This window comes from Monoraphidium neglectum (genome assembly GCF_000611645.1).
Source record: "Monoraphidium neglectum strain SAG 48.87 unplaced genomic scaffold scaffold00027, whole genome shotgun sequence".
Taxonomy (NCBI): Eukaryota; Viridiplantae; Chlorophyta; class Chlorophyceae; order Sphaeropleales; family Selenastraceae; genus Monoraphidium; species Monoraphidium neglectum.
Genome location: NW_014013601.1, coordinates 19,327 through 31,762, shown reverse-complemented (window position 1 = coordinate 31,762; position 12,436 = coordinate 19,327). Strand labels below are relative to the sequence as shown.

Below are 12,436 nucleotides of genomic sequence, written 5' to 3'. Positions count from 1 at the left end.
CCAGAAAGTCAGATTCGTGGAAGTGCAGCACGCGCGGGCCAGCGGCAGCCAGCCCCGCGCTGACACTGGGGAGAGGCGAGGCGACCCTCCAAGCGAGACGTTGGTCGAGAGTGGGGATCGGAATTGGATCAGGAAAGCAGGAGTGCTGCTTTTGAGAACGAGATGCCCCCGGTTGGTTGAAAGTCATCCAAAGGTGCCAACCCCATGGGCTGGCCGTCACCTCAAACCCAGCAGGGTCCGAGGTGCGCTCTGGGCGCTCCTGCGCCCAGTGTCGTGAAAACTGTCTTTTGAATCTGTCAAACGGCTGCTCAGGCCGCGTCTGCCTTCGCCTTCCTGCGGCCGAAGCAGCCGTGGAAGGTGGCCTTAATTATCGCCTTGAGGCCGCCGCCCCTGCCACCCTTGGCCTGCGCCGGCCCCCGCAGCGCGGCCGGCCCCTGCTGCGGCGCTTGCGGCTGCTGGCCGTGGTCGCCGGCCGAGGCGCCGCACGCCGGCACGGGGCCGGCCCCCAGGCCACTGTCGCTGCTCCTGCCGCTGCTGCCGCCGCCGCCAAGCAGGCCGCGCGAGCGGCGGCGGTCGGAGCCACCAGGAGTGCCGACCGCGCCGCTGCCGGCGCTGCTGCTGGTGCTGCTGCGGGCCAGCCGGCGGCCGCCCGAGCTGCAGGCGCGCTCCAGCCGGCGCCCCTCCAGCCATGAGGACGGCAGCGCGGCCGCGGCCGCGGCCGCCTCAGCCTTGGCGGCGGCAGCCTCCGCCCTGGCCTGCTCCGCCTCCTGGCGCGCCGCCGCCAGCGCCGCCCGGTGGCTGGCGTTGCGGGCGCGCCTGCCGCGCACCACCTCATTTGTGGCGCTGCGGAAGCGCCGCCCGAACAGGGCCATTGTCACCTGCGCCGCCATTGCCAACTGCTGAGCCGTCGCCGCCTTAGCGTCGGCCGCGTCGGCCGCGGCGCGCTGGCGCTCTGCGTCCGCCGCGCTGGCGGCCGCCCGCTCCTCGGCCGCCGCCGCCGCAGCCTTGGCCGCGGCGCACTTGCCCGCGAGCGCGCCGCAGATTCCGAGCAGCTGGTCGCCGCGCGCCTCGGCCGCCTGCAGGCTTGCCTGCAGCGCCGCGGTCTTCATCTTCCACTCCCCCGCCTCCGCCTTGGCCGCTGCCGCCAGCCGCGCCGCGCCGAGCGACGCCTTCTGGGCGGTGCTGCGCTCGCGCTGGCCCCGCTTAGCGCCCGCCACAGCGGCGGCAAAGCCCTCGGCCTTGGCCTTGAGAGCGTCATGGGCGGCAGAGAGAGCTGCCGCGATCCCTGCCACCCTGCTCTGCATGGCCTCGTGCGCCTCGCGCTCGCGCCGCGCCGCAGCCTCACCCGCGGCCGCGCGCGCCTCGGCCGCGGCCGCCTCAGCCTGCGCGGCGCCCGCCGCCCTCTCCGCCGCCTCGCGGGCGGCATCACGGCCGGCCAGCTGCCCCTGGAGTGCGGCCAGACTCGCCTGCAGAGCTGAAATGCTGCGCTCAGCCGCGGCGCCCTGCGCCGATGACTCAGCCTCAGCTTGCTTCAGCTGCTTGCGCAGCGAGTCGCGCTCGCGCCGCACGTCGGCCATCGCTGCGCCCTGCGCCCGCGACTCCTCGGCAAACTGCTGCTCCCGCACGGCGGCATCCCGCCGGCCCGCGGCCAGCTGCTGGCGAACAGCCTCGGCCTCGCGCTGCGCCCCCGCAAGCGCCGCGCCCTGTGCCTCCGCCTCGCGCCGCGCCTCCGCGAGCGCCGCGCTCTTCGCCTGAGCGTCGCGCTGCGCATCGGCAAGCGCCGCGCTCTTCGCCTTGGCCTCGCGCTGCGCCTCTGCCAGCGCCGCGCCCTGCCCCTCTGCCTCACGCCGCACCTCGGCTAGCGCGGCGCTCTTCGCCTCGGCCTCGCGCTGCGCGGCGGCCAGCGCCTTGCCCTGCCCCTCGGCCTCGCGCCGCGCATCGGCCAGCTGTGTCTTGACGCCGGCGGCGCCCTCCTCCGCCGCCACCGCGCAGCGCTCGGCCTGTCGGCACTCGCGGCGCGCGGCTGCCAGCTGCCGCGCCGCGTCCTTCGCCGCCTCCTTCGCCGCGCGCTCGCCCTCGGCCGCAAGGGCCGCGGCGTGCGCCTCGGCGTCGGCGACGCGGCCCCGCAGCTGGGCGGCCTCCGAGGCCGACGCCTGCGCCTGCTGCTGCGCCGCGCGCTTCTCCGCCTCTGAGATCTGCAGGTAGGCCCGAGCCGCCTGCAGCGCCCTGGACTCGCTGGCAGCCTTGCCGGCGACTGTCTGGCGCTGCCGCTGCTCTTCGGCCACCTCTGCCCTCAGAGCGTCGCACTCCGCGGCCAGCGCGCCCTCGCGGGCCGCCACCCGCTCCCGCTCCTGCTGCAGCTCGCGGGCGAGCGCCGCCGCCTGGCGCTCGGAGGCGGCCGCGGCCTCATAGGCGCGGCGCGCGGCCTGCTCCGCCGCGGCCTCCCGCTCCAGGCTGCCCACCAGGTCGATCGCGGCCTGCGGTATGAATGTTGTCAGAGAAGAAGTTTTTGGGCATGGTGGGCTTGGAGAAGGGGGGGTCGTGAGCGATGGATACCGGTATGCACCGGTATTGCAAGATTGCCGGGAGTTGCGGCCAAATACAGGCCCCGAATCGGATGGGACTCTTATTCAAACGGCAAGGATCTCCGGTAGCAAGCAAGCAGCCATTAGCCCCCGCAATCAACGTCAGGCGCGCCCACCTGGGTAGCTGCTGCCTCACGGGCGTCGCCGGCCACCTTGGCCGCCGCCGCCTCAGAAAGGGTCAGCCGCAGGGCCGCCGCCATCTCGGCCTTCTCGGCCGCCGCCACCGCCGCAGTCGCTGTGGGCCTCGCCGCCGCCGCCATCACCGCTGCCAGAACTGGGGGCGCACACCGCGCCTGCCGCGCCGCGACGGGCGCCTGCGCCTGCGCCGGCGCCGCCAGCGGCGTCACGGCCGCGGCGGGCGGCGGGACAGCGGGCGCGGGGCCGCCCTTCCCGCTCGCCGCCTCGAAGACCAGCAGAATCGGCGTCTTCCCGTCCCTGCCGCCCCGCGCCTCCCGCGCGTTGCCCATCATCGCTGAATACGAGCCATCTCCCCACACCCCCACGTGGGCGTCGTCGCACAGCGTCCACTGCGCGCCCGCGTCGCCCACGCCGCCACCCAGGCGCCCCTCCGCCACCAGCGACTTGAAATGCAGCCCGCAGGCAAACGTCACTGCGCGGAGGTGGTACCGCTGGCTGTGGCCGGCGGGCGCATGGGGCATCGCCGAGGCCACGTCGATGCTGTGGGGTATGAACTTCTCGTTCATGATGCGCTCAAGCTCCTCCGGCGTCACCCCATTGTCCCAGGGGTGCCCGGTGTAGCGCACGACCAAGACGGGGCCGGCATAAGTGAGGGGCATGCGGTCCCGCTGCGCGCAGTTCGAGGGAAAGGGAACGCGAGGGGTTGGCGAAGTGAGGTGGGGTGAGGTCCGGGGCTTTTGAGTGGTGCTGGATGCCGTTCCGGGCCCAAGTGGGGCGGCAACGGCCGGATGCAAAGGCTCGACAGTAGCGGCGTTTACGCGGCTGGGTAGGTGGGCGCCCGTCGGTCCGCGGGCGCGCGGCGCGGCATTGCGCAAGGCGCCGTGCCCTGATCTGCTAAACCCCAATCAGATCGCGGGCCGCCCAAGATCGCAACCCACAGAGAGGTGTCCGCAGAGGCCCTTTGCCGCCATCGCCGCCGCCGCCGCCGCCCCAATCCCACCGCCCTTGCAGCCCGGGCACGGGCAGCCGCCCGCGCGCTCGCGTAGGCAGTTGAAGCTGACGGGGACGCCGACGATCAGCGACCCCATCAGGCTCTGCTCCGCAGAGATGTCCACATCGATGCCCTCGCACGCCGCCCCCACGCAGCCGTGAACGGGCGCCAGGACGGAGCAGCCCGCGGAGTCGCAGCGCGCGTCGCCGCGCGCGCAGGCGCGCAGCAGCTCCGCGACGGGGCCCTCGCCGACGGTCTCGCGCAGCACAAACATGAGCGCCGAGAGGAAGCGCGTCGGGCTCCCCATAAACCCCGGCTCAAAATCATCCAGGTTCATCGGGAGCGTGAGACGCAGGTCGTAGATCGCGCGCACCAGCGGCGCCGCGTCGCCCTGCTCCCGGCTGCGCGGCGAGGGGGGCGATGGGGGGAGCGTGCGTGTGCGCGTGAGCGTACGCGTGTGTGACGCATGCCTGTGCGTGTTTTTGTGTGTGTGGTGGGGGGTTAATTGACGGCCAGCTTTGTGGCGGAGGCGGCGTGCCGATTGGTCTGGGGGCCCATGCAGTGCAGCCGGTGAGTGCAGGCAGGAAGCGACCGGGGAGCACAGCTCAGTGCATCGCCCAGCAGACCCAGCGCCGGACGCGGCCGCCCCGCCCGGCCCCACGCTCCGCTGCCCAGCGCCGCGCCGCGCCCCTGCCCATGCCCGTGCCCATGCCCCGGGCGCGCGCGCCCTCGGCCCCCTGGGGCGGCCGCTGGCACAGTGGGCCCGCACCTGATGAGAATCCTCTGATGCACCCGCCGCAGCTGGTCCAGCACCGCCAGCAGGGGCGGGTGGGCGCCGGGCTTGGTGGGGCCGGACAGCAGCGCCGTCAGCGGCTTGCAGGACAGCACGGCCTGCAACGCCGAATTCGCGTAGCACAGGTTAGCCTTGCCGGGGTTGACCAGGCCGCCCCGCGGCGCCACGGCCGCGCGCGCCACCTGCCAGCAGGTTCAGGTGAAGAGGGACGGCGACCGTGCCATAGGTGAATCGAGCGGTCGGCCGGAGGTGGCGGCTGTTGGCCTGCGCGGCGCCGTCAGCCCGGCAAGGACGCGCGCGGCACGCGGCTTGCTCGGGCGTCCCGCACAGGCGACCGGCCGCCAAAAATGCCCGCACGGCGCTTTTGCAGGCAATAAGGTCAAATCAAGTGCATCGACTAGGGTCCTTGGGAACGTGGCGCACCCGCTTGGCGTCTGCTGCCTTGGTGTCGTTGTACGATGGCGGGGCCGTCTTTGCGGCGGTCGCCTTGGCCCGGGCGATCTCGGCCAGCGCCGCTTGGCCGGCAGGCAGGGGCTTGGCCTGGCGTGGATGTGTGGAGAGAGGCAAGAGTTCCACGCGTGTGTGCTCTTGCGTGTGTGCGAGATGAAGAGAGGTGCGCGCACGTGTGTATGTATGTGTGTGTGTTTGTGGGTGTGTGTTGAGCACGAATGTGTGTGAGTGTGTATGTCTGCGTCTGCGGCGGCTCATGCATGTGCATGCAATAGCATTCAATGGGTGCAGCGCATAGCGCGGGATTATGAGGGGCCGACGAGGGGTTGGAGGTATGGCGGCTGCCAGGTGTGCGGGTGGCATGGCGTCAACTGCACATGCTTGCACGCACACAGGCCTATGATGGCAACTCGAGCACTCACCGCTGCCTGAGGGCGGGCGTTGGACCCCTTGCCGCTCTTGCCCTTGCGGCCCATCGCTTCCCTGTGCGCGGCAGCAGGTGGGCGCCGCACCGCGGCGTCGCAGGGTACGCCGCTTGGCGCAGCGGGCGCTCCGCTGTCGCGGCTGGAACCTTGCGGCGTGTGGCGCTAGACCAAGGCTTATAGAATAATACTATGAAGTGATAGGAATACGCCTGAAAGAGTCTCAGGGCCTGCGTGCAGGCTGCATGCTGATCCGGCAGCTTTCACGCAAAGGGGGCCGTGTGCTGTATATACGGGGCTTAGCGTGCTCTGGTTCTCACGACTGCATCCTTACACCAAGGTTAAAGAACGATTGAAGTGTGCGAATGAACTCAAAGCGGACCTGGTCAAACATGTTTCCGTTTTCGAATCCCCACGCCAGCCATTCATGCCAAAATGCACAAAAACATCAAAGAAAAACACAAGAATGCTCTTAGAGCACGACGTACCACCGCCACAGCTCACTTCCCAGCTCTTCACCACTGCCCCGCCTCACCCGTGCAGTTGACCGCTGCCGTTTGTATGCCCAACCGTGTAGAAAAGCGACAATGAGACTCAGCCTTGTTCTACCTGTGAAAGTGATGACCTTGACATAGACGCGCCGTCAACATGCAACAATATGCCTCCAGATCCGCCCAAGTGATCCTGCCGCCTGACATGCCCCCAGCCTCACTGCCATAATCCCGGTTCTTGCGCATCGCAAGCCTCAGGCGCGGCCTGAGTCATGTTGCAGCTGCTGCAAGCTGCTCGCCACCCCATTGTTGAGCATGTGGGGTTGGGGCTCCCGGGTTTTTTGTGCAGCGTTACATGGTAGCTCTGGCGACCTTGTTTGCAATATCAAACGCACCCAAGCCATGCCTCTACACTCTTTTGTGCAAAAAAACCACCTTCCAGGGCTGCAGCGAGTGCTGACCACACACGGCGTCCCACCCAGCCACTCAGGCCTAAGAGCTCAAGTCTGTCTTGGGGCGCAGCAGGAGGTATATGGCTGGGCCCACCAGCGGCAGCAGTGACAGCAGCGGCACCAGCGTCCCCCTGCGGCGACCATCCGGCGTGGCAGGGGTGGTGAAGGACCGCGGTACAAAACCCACCAAAGGACAAGACGCAGGTGGCAGCAGCTGAACAGACCAACCACTGCTCATCATACCGACTACCTGGTGCACTACGAACACACATGCGAGCTCACAAGCACTCGAGCAAGCATTCGCCTCCGACACGCATACACACGCCGTCGTCCGCCAAAGGTCCCCCGCATGCAAGCCCTGCACACGCGCCGCCCCACCTCTGCTCCCAGCCGCGCCCCTCCGCGTCGTTGCTCATCCAGAAGGGCGCGAGCAGCGTGCACAGGCAAAAGTCGATGGTGGTGGCGTGGACCAGCCTGCTCTGGTCAAACAGCTTCAAGAAGGCCAGCCACGCCTCACCGCCTGTCAGCAGTTGATGGGCAGTGCGAGACCAGCGTGGCTGTCAAAGAAGACGTGTGACGGGGGAAGCGCCGCAGACAACGCCATGGCGAGGTGGTGCCAGGGCCCGCCTGGCTGCGGCGGGGCCGCCTGGGGAGCCAAGAGGCTCCACTCAAATGGCTCAGTAAAAGCTGGCACGGCCCCTCTCAGTCCTGCAGAATGAGGGCTGTGAACGAAGGAGGTCGCCGTGCCCGACGCCAGCAGCCGGCCGCACACCTGCTGTCGCCATCTGGAACGTGAAAAAGGCTGCGCCGGCTGTGAGCAGTGCGGGCAGCACGGGGGTCTCGGCCCCCTTCATGTACAGCCGGCTCCAGCCCTCCTGTAAGGCGGGGGAGCAAAGCAAAGGAAGAGGTCATGTGCGTGCAATCCAAGGCCCAAAACTGGACCCCCAGGCGACGCCAGAAACCAGAGCGTCGGGAGAAGGCGGACTGCCGGTGACCGGTAGATCAGGTCGGCTGCAGGCAGGCCATCAGGTGCGGATGCTGCGTTTTGTTGAGCAAGCGCCGCACCAGCTCCTCCTTTGGCGGCGGCAGCTGCTGCGGCGGGTCCTTGGGGCTCCACAGGGCCATGTATGGGATCAAGGCATAGGCCCCTAGGAACACGGACGTCGCCACAAAGGGCCACGCGGGCAGCTGCGTGCGACGGATGCGGGCGTGGGGAAAGGGGGGGAGTCTGTTTGAGGCGGCGCGCAAGAGTCTGCCAATTCGCGCACGAGTTCGAAGGCTAAATGGAGACAGCAAGGCGTCCAAGACACATGCTGCAAGCAGGCAGAAAATGGCCGTCTCGAGGGGCCTGAGGTTGGGTTGCGCATACGCAAGCCGACCTTGTCGCTGCGCGCCGCGGGGATGAGGAGTGCGGCGTAGATGAGGGGGTAGAACCCCATAGCGTTGAAGAGCGCCGCAAACACGGTGTTCACCTGGGGGTGGACAGCCCATGCGTGACAAGGCAGCGTTGCAGGCGGAATTCAGCATCGCTTGGGCGCGGGAGCAGCAATGCAGGCAGCTGGAGCGCCGAAGGGCTGTAGGAGCCGTGCGGGCCCTCATGGAACAGCATGCTGCAACGCTGTGCGGTCATGTGGCGGCGGCGTGCCCGTCGTCACCCCGACGTAACTCTGTGATGTGCCTCATGCGTCACCCGGTGGCCCGGCGTCACCTGGAAGGGGTCATCCGGCTTGAGGCCGACCAGCTTCTCCACAGTGAAGGCGTCTATTGTCGGCGTCTGGTTGGGCGCCAGCACAAACACATAGCCTGGAGGCACATGAGCGTTATAATAGGGGATTCATGACTCATTATGCATTGTTAAGCGGGTGTCCAGGCGTGCGGCGGCGGACAGGGCGGGCCGAAGGGCGGCCGCTGCGTGGCCGAGCGTGGAAGCGGCCAGGGTTGCCTCTGTCACTGCTGGCCAAAGCAGCATGCTCCAAAGCGTGATGCAGAGGGCAGCTGATAGCCGGTCACATGATGGCAGGCACCAGCAGCCGTTCTTGCAAATGCGCACCCAGCAAGGCCCCCCACAGGGCTAGGAGCGCCACAGTGATGAGGCCGTCGCCGCTGCCCTCGCCGCCCTCACCACCCTCGCCGGCGGCACGCGCTATGACATCACGCCCTGGCTGGTGACGCTGCTGCATGGGCGCCGACCGCCGCGGCTGCAGCTGCGCCTGCGCCAGCGAGAGGCCTTGGCCACGGGGGCTGCCAATGGCGGCTGTCAAGACGGCCGCCCGCACTGACGGTTGCTGCCGCAGCTGGCCAAAGCCTGGTACTGTCCGCCAGGCCTGACGCAGCGGCGCCTGTGCAGAGAGCAAAAAGCATAGGTTACTGATGCATGGCAACATCCACAGTGTGTCTGACATCCTCACTTGCATGCCGTCATGCATTCGCTTTGCGGCTGACGGCGCCAGCCACGCACTCCACGCACTCCCCCCCACTGGGTTGATGGGTCACGCTTGTGGCGCTCGGCTGCCGCACCCCCGCTCATTGCACCCACCACGCAGCCCGCAGTGCTGATACGAATTTGCTGCATTGCTTTGCGATCCCGCTGCCTTCAAGTACAAACGTCTCTGACAGCAAGCTCCAGATCACAGGCTGGACGTGATGCAAAGCTTGGTTTGCAAGTAGTTAAGGATCAAAATCGATTCGATTTCGAAAAAAAGTGGCCAGAAAACCTGCCATTCAAGAGCTCGGCAATCAACTGCGCAGTTGATGCAGCCTTGCGGCTGCTGCAGCAGCATGGTTCGATGATAGCCTTTGCAAGAGCCAAGGGGCGAAGCTCCAGCCTGACGACCTCCTGAGTCGGCGCAAGTGTTGGTCTACGTTGGTCAACGCCTGGCCCCTGCACGAGCCCGCTCATCAAGCAGTGACCATGTCATTTCCTGAGCAGCTCGCAGTTCAAATACAACGTCGTGCAGCATAGCGCACACAGGTCGCGTCGCACGTCGTGGACACCCCATGCTGCAGACGGCCCCAGGGCCCAAGCCCCCCACCCCAAAAGCAACATGCGCAGGTGGCACAGCAGACCAAGTGCAACTCAGTTTACAGAGGAAGGAACGTGACATGTCCCATTTTTGCCAGGATTCTTAGATAGTATGGGTGCCAGACGCAGCCATGAGAGCCACAGGTCTGGCATGGCCCCTGGCGCCTGGCGCCTGGCAGGGGTCAGAGGCACCAGAACAACGCCTTGCATGTGGCGCAATGAAAGCGCAGAAAGCTCGCGTGCACCTGCCCTGCAGGTTGCTGTGGGAATGGCATCTCACAAATAAAGTGGCAGTTCTCAAAATTCCCATCCTCCTGGCAGCCGTAATTATGGTAGTAGGGCAGCAGCCCCCAAACGCGGGTGTAGAAAGCTCGGCGGCACCTCGCCACGCGCGCCGAAAAGATACTCAAAGCAGTCGAAGGCAGATGCGCACCCCTCCCTGCAGTGGCTTGGGGCCAGAGGGCTTCCCCTGTGAAGGTGGAGCGTTTCAGATGGCACAATGTGCACGGGCCGAGATTGTTGCGCGGCCCCAGTAAGCAAACGCAGTTCATGCATCGTGAGTGTAGTAAAAAGCGTTGCAAGTTGCCTGGCTGAAGGGCAACAAAACGAATTAGACAGAAGAAGAGCTAGCCCCTTGGCTGGCAGCGCGACGGCGGCGGCCCCAGGATTGCGGAAAAGAGTCCGCAAAAGCGAGGTGCTTCCCCCAAACAACAATGCTTAGCCGTGCGTTTGCTTGGAAAAGTGCACGGGCGTCGCACAATACCACAGATCCTATAGATTTAAGCCACGACGCTCATAACAGCGGCGCGCGGCGAAAAGGCGAGCCCACCCCCCAGCCGGGGCGCAGTCACCGCGTTCCCCCGCCGGCCGCCGCCCCAGCGCCCGCGCCTGCGGCCTCTGGGCCGGCGGCCAGGACTGCGAAGAGCGCCCAGCCATCGGGGTAGTAGGGCCAGCTCTCGGAGTAGCATTGGGCCATGGCTTCGAGGGGCAGAAACCTGGCGCAGTCGAACAGCAGCATGCCCTTGAGCGTCGACTCGGACGCGTAGCTTCTTGCCAGCTCCTGCAGCAGCTCCCCGCGCCGCTCGCTGCTGTCGGCCAGGAGGGATATGGTCTCCCCAGCGAGCGCGCCTGCGGGCGCGGCGGAACCGCCAGGGCAGCCAACAGGTCGGGTCGGGCCGCAGCAAGGCGGGGGGCGGAGGGGTGGGATCGCCGGCGGCCCCAGCACCGAGCGGCTTGGCAGGGCCTGACAGCGGGGACGGGCGAGAGGCGGTACGAGGCAGGCGCGGCGGCCGACCGCACCTCCGAGCATGGCTTCCGGCACCTCTTTGTCGAGCTCCGCCAGCTCTGATAGGATGTCCTGCTGTTGGGCCCGCAGCTTCGCCTGGAGGGGGGGTGCGAAGGGGTGGCGCAGGGGCAGCAGGGGAGAGCTCGGCCGCGGCGGCGGAACGGCGCTGCGGCTGAATCAGGCGTCGGCGTCGGAGCCAATCCGGCCGCAGGGCGTCGGCAGCGCGACCCCTCGCTCCCGGTCGCACACACGCGTCCAGCAGTCGCTCCAACGTGTCCGTGCTGGCCATCCTCACGGAATGCTCACCACTTTCTTGTCCAGCAGGCGCCACCCCTCCACCAACTCAGCCACAGCGTCCTCCGACAGCACCTCTGTGACACGGCACGCCGCCAGCAGGCGCCGCCAGTGGGCTGCGGGCGCGACCTCGAAGGCGCGCGTCTCGAAGTTGACGTTGCACAGGCGGCAGCGGAACGCGGGGCTGACGTAGTGCGCGGCGCGCACGTAGGATATGAACTGCAGGAACAGGCGGATCCAGGTCGCGTGCGCCTGCTCGCCTTCCGGGCCGCTCAGGGACTTAGCGGCCTGCGAGCAAGTGGGGGCAGCAGGAGGGGCGGCCTACCATGAGCATGCTGTCCAAAGGCTAGAGGCGGGGCGCCGCCTGCACGACACAACGGTGATGCCGGCTGTGCTGGCACATGCCTTCGCAGGCTGTCCAGGCGCTTGCGTCGCGCTTTGCCCGCGCAGACCTTCAAACACGCCCCTGATGAAGCTCGTCCTGCCAAACGCGTGCGGATTTGCATCCAATCTGGAACCTTTGTCCACTTCGGCCCGCACGTCTGGTAGAGTGACAACAGATTGACCACCAGCCGACCGCCGCCTCACCATGGATGCGTCGTATAGCCCCTTCAGCCGCGCCCCCACCACCCTGATGCACCCCTCCGGCAGCCCCGCCACGCCGCCCTCCACCAGAAGCTGCCCGCGCTGCAGCTGCCCGAGGATCTCAGCCATTTCTGGATCCCCAGACGGCTCCGGCGGCGTGAACCCCGCCCGCGCGCCGCCCGCCCCGCCGTCGCCGTCGGAGGCCGCGTGGGTGCCCGAGCTGCTGCCGCTGTTCTGCTGCGCGGACGACGCGGCGGCCGGCGGGGTCGGCGGGCAGGCATCCGTCTCTGCAGGCACGTGCCAGGCGTGCCCCTCGTGCGCGCTAGCGGCACCTTGCTCGCCGCTCGACCCGGAGGCCGTGGGCCGGGCGCCGCCGGCCGCGGCGGCGCCGTGGCTACGAAGGTTGTGGTCGCCGCATTCTACGGCGCGCGTGAGCGCGCGCACGCGCGCGCGCAGGACGAGGTTGTCTTGCAGCAGCGACTCGAGGTGACGGCGCTTCGCCTCCACCTCCTCTGCCATCGCCGTCATCTGGTTTCATGTGTTTGCATGTGCGCGCGCGTGTGTGTGAATGTGTGTGTGTGTGTGTCCTGTGCATGTACGTGAAAACGCAGGTGTGTGTGTGTGCATGCATGAGTTCGTGTGCGTGTGTGAGCGTGCGCATGCATGTGTGTGGGCGCATGCCTGCACAAGCCGTCTGATGAGCGCGAAGCAAGCCTCGCTGGTGACGCTGGGTTGGGTTGGCTCAGTCACGCTTACCAACCCGCACATGCACAACAAACAGCCAGCTCGTGCTCTGCGCTGCAGATCCCCCATGCGGCGCTGACCCTGGTAAGCTATTGATAACTCACGTTGTTTTTGACCTTGACTTTGTACCTGGCCCGAGAGGCGCGCATGAGAATTCGCCGCCTCTCTGCCTTATCCACTACTC

At 67.5% G+C, this 12,436-nt stretch overlaps 3 protein-coding genes across 3 annotated transcripts; all 3 read right to left on the bottom strand.

The window, feature by feature from the left end:
* Positions 1-308: 308 nt before the first annotated feature.
* On the bottom strand, positions 309-5,433 carry MNEG_0351 (hypothetical protein; the record flags this gene model as incomplete). Its single annotated transcript, XM_014051169.1, has 6 exons — positions 309-2,477; positions 2,702-3,391; positions 3,662-4,115; positions 4,484-4,689; positions 4,931-5,047; positions 5,380-5,433. 6 exons carry the CDS (start codon positions 5,431-5,433, stop codon positions 309-311), a joined length of 3,690 nt encoding a protein of 1,229 aa, XP_013906623.1.
* A 929-nt stretch (positions 5,434-6,362) lies between these two features.
* On the bottom strand, positions 6,363-8,502 carry MNEG_0350 (hypothetical protein; the record flags this gene model as incomplete). Its single annotated transcript, XM_014051168.1, has 7 exons — positions 6,363-6,453; positions 6,701-6,842; positions 7,095-7,197; positions 7,388-7,510; positions 7,702-7,794; positions 8,013-8,125; positions 8,445-8,502. 7 exons carry the CDS (start codon positions 8,500-8,502, stop codon positions 6,363-6,365), a joined length of 723 nt encoding a protein of 240 aa, XP_013906622.1.
* Positions 8,503-10,191: 1,689 nt separating this feature from the next.
* Positions 10,192-12,027, bottom strand: MNEG_0349 (hypothetical protein; the record flags this gene model as incomplete). The annotated part of the gene is made up of 4 exons (XM_014051167.1): positions 10,192-10,472; positions 10,644-10,725; positions 10,936-11,211; positions 11,512-12,027. 4 exons carry the CDS (start codon positions 12,025-12,027, stop codon positions 10,192-10,194), a joined length of 1,155 nt encoding a protein of 384 aa, XP_013906621.1.
* Positions 12,028-12,436: the final 409 nt, after the last annotated feature.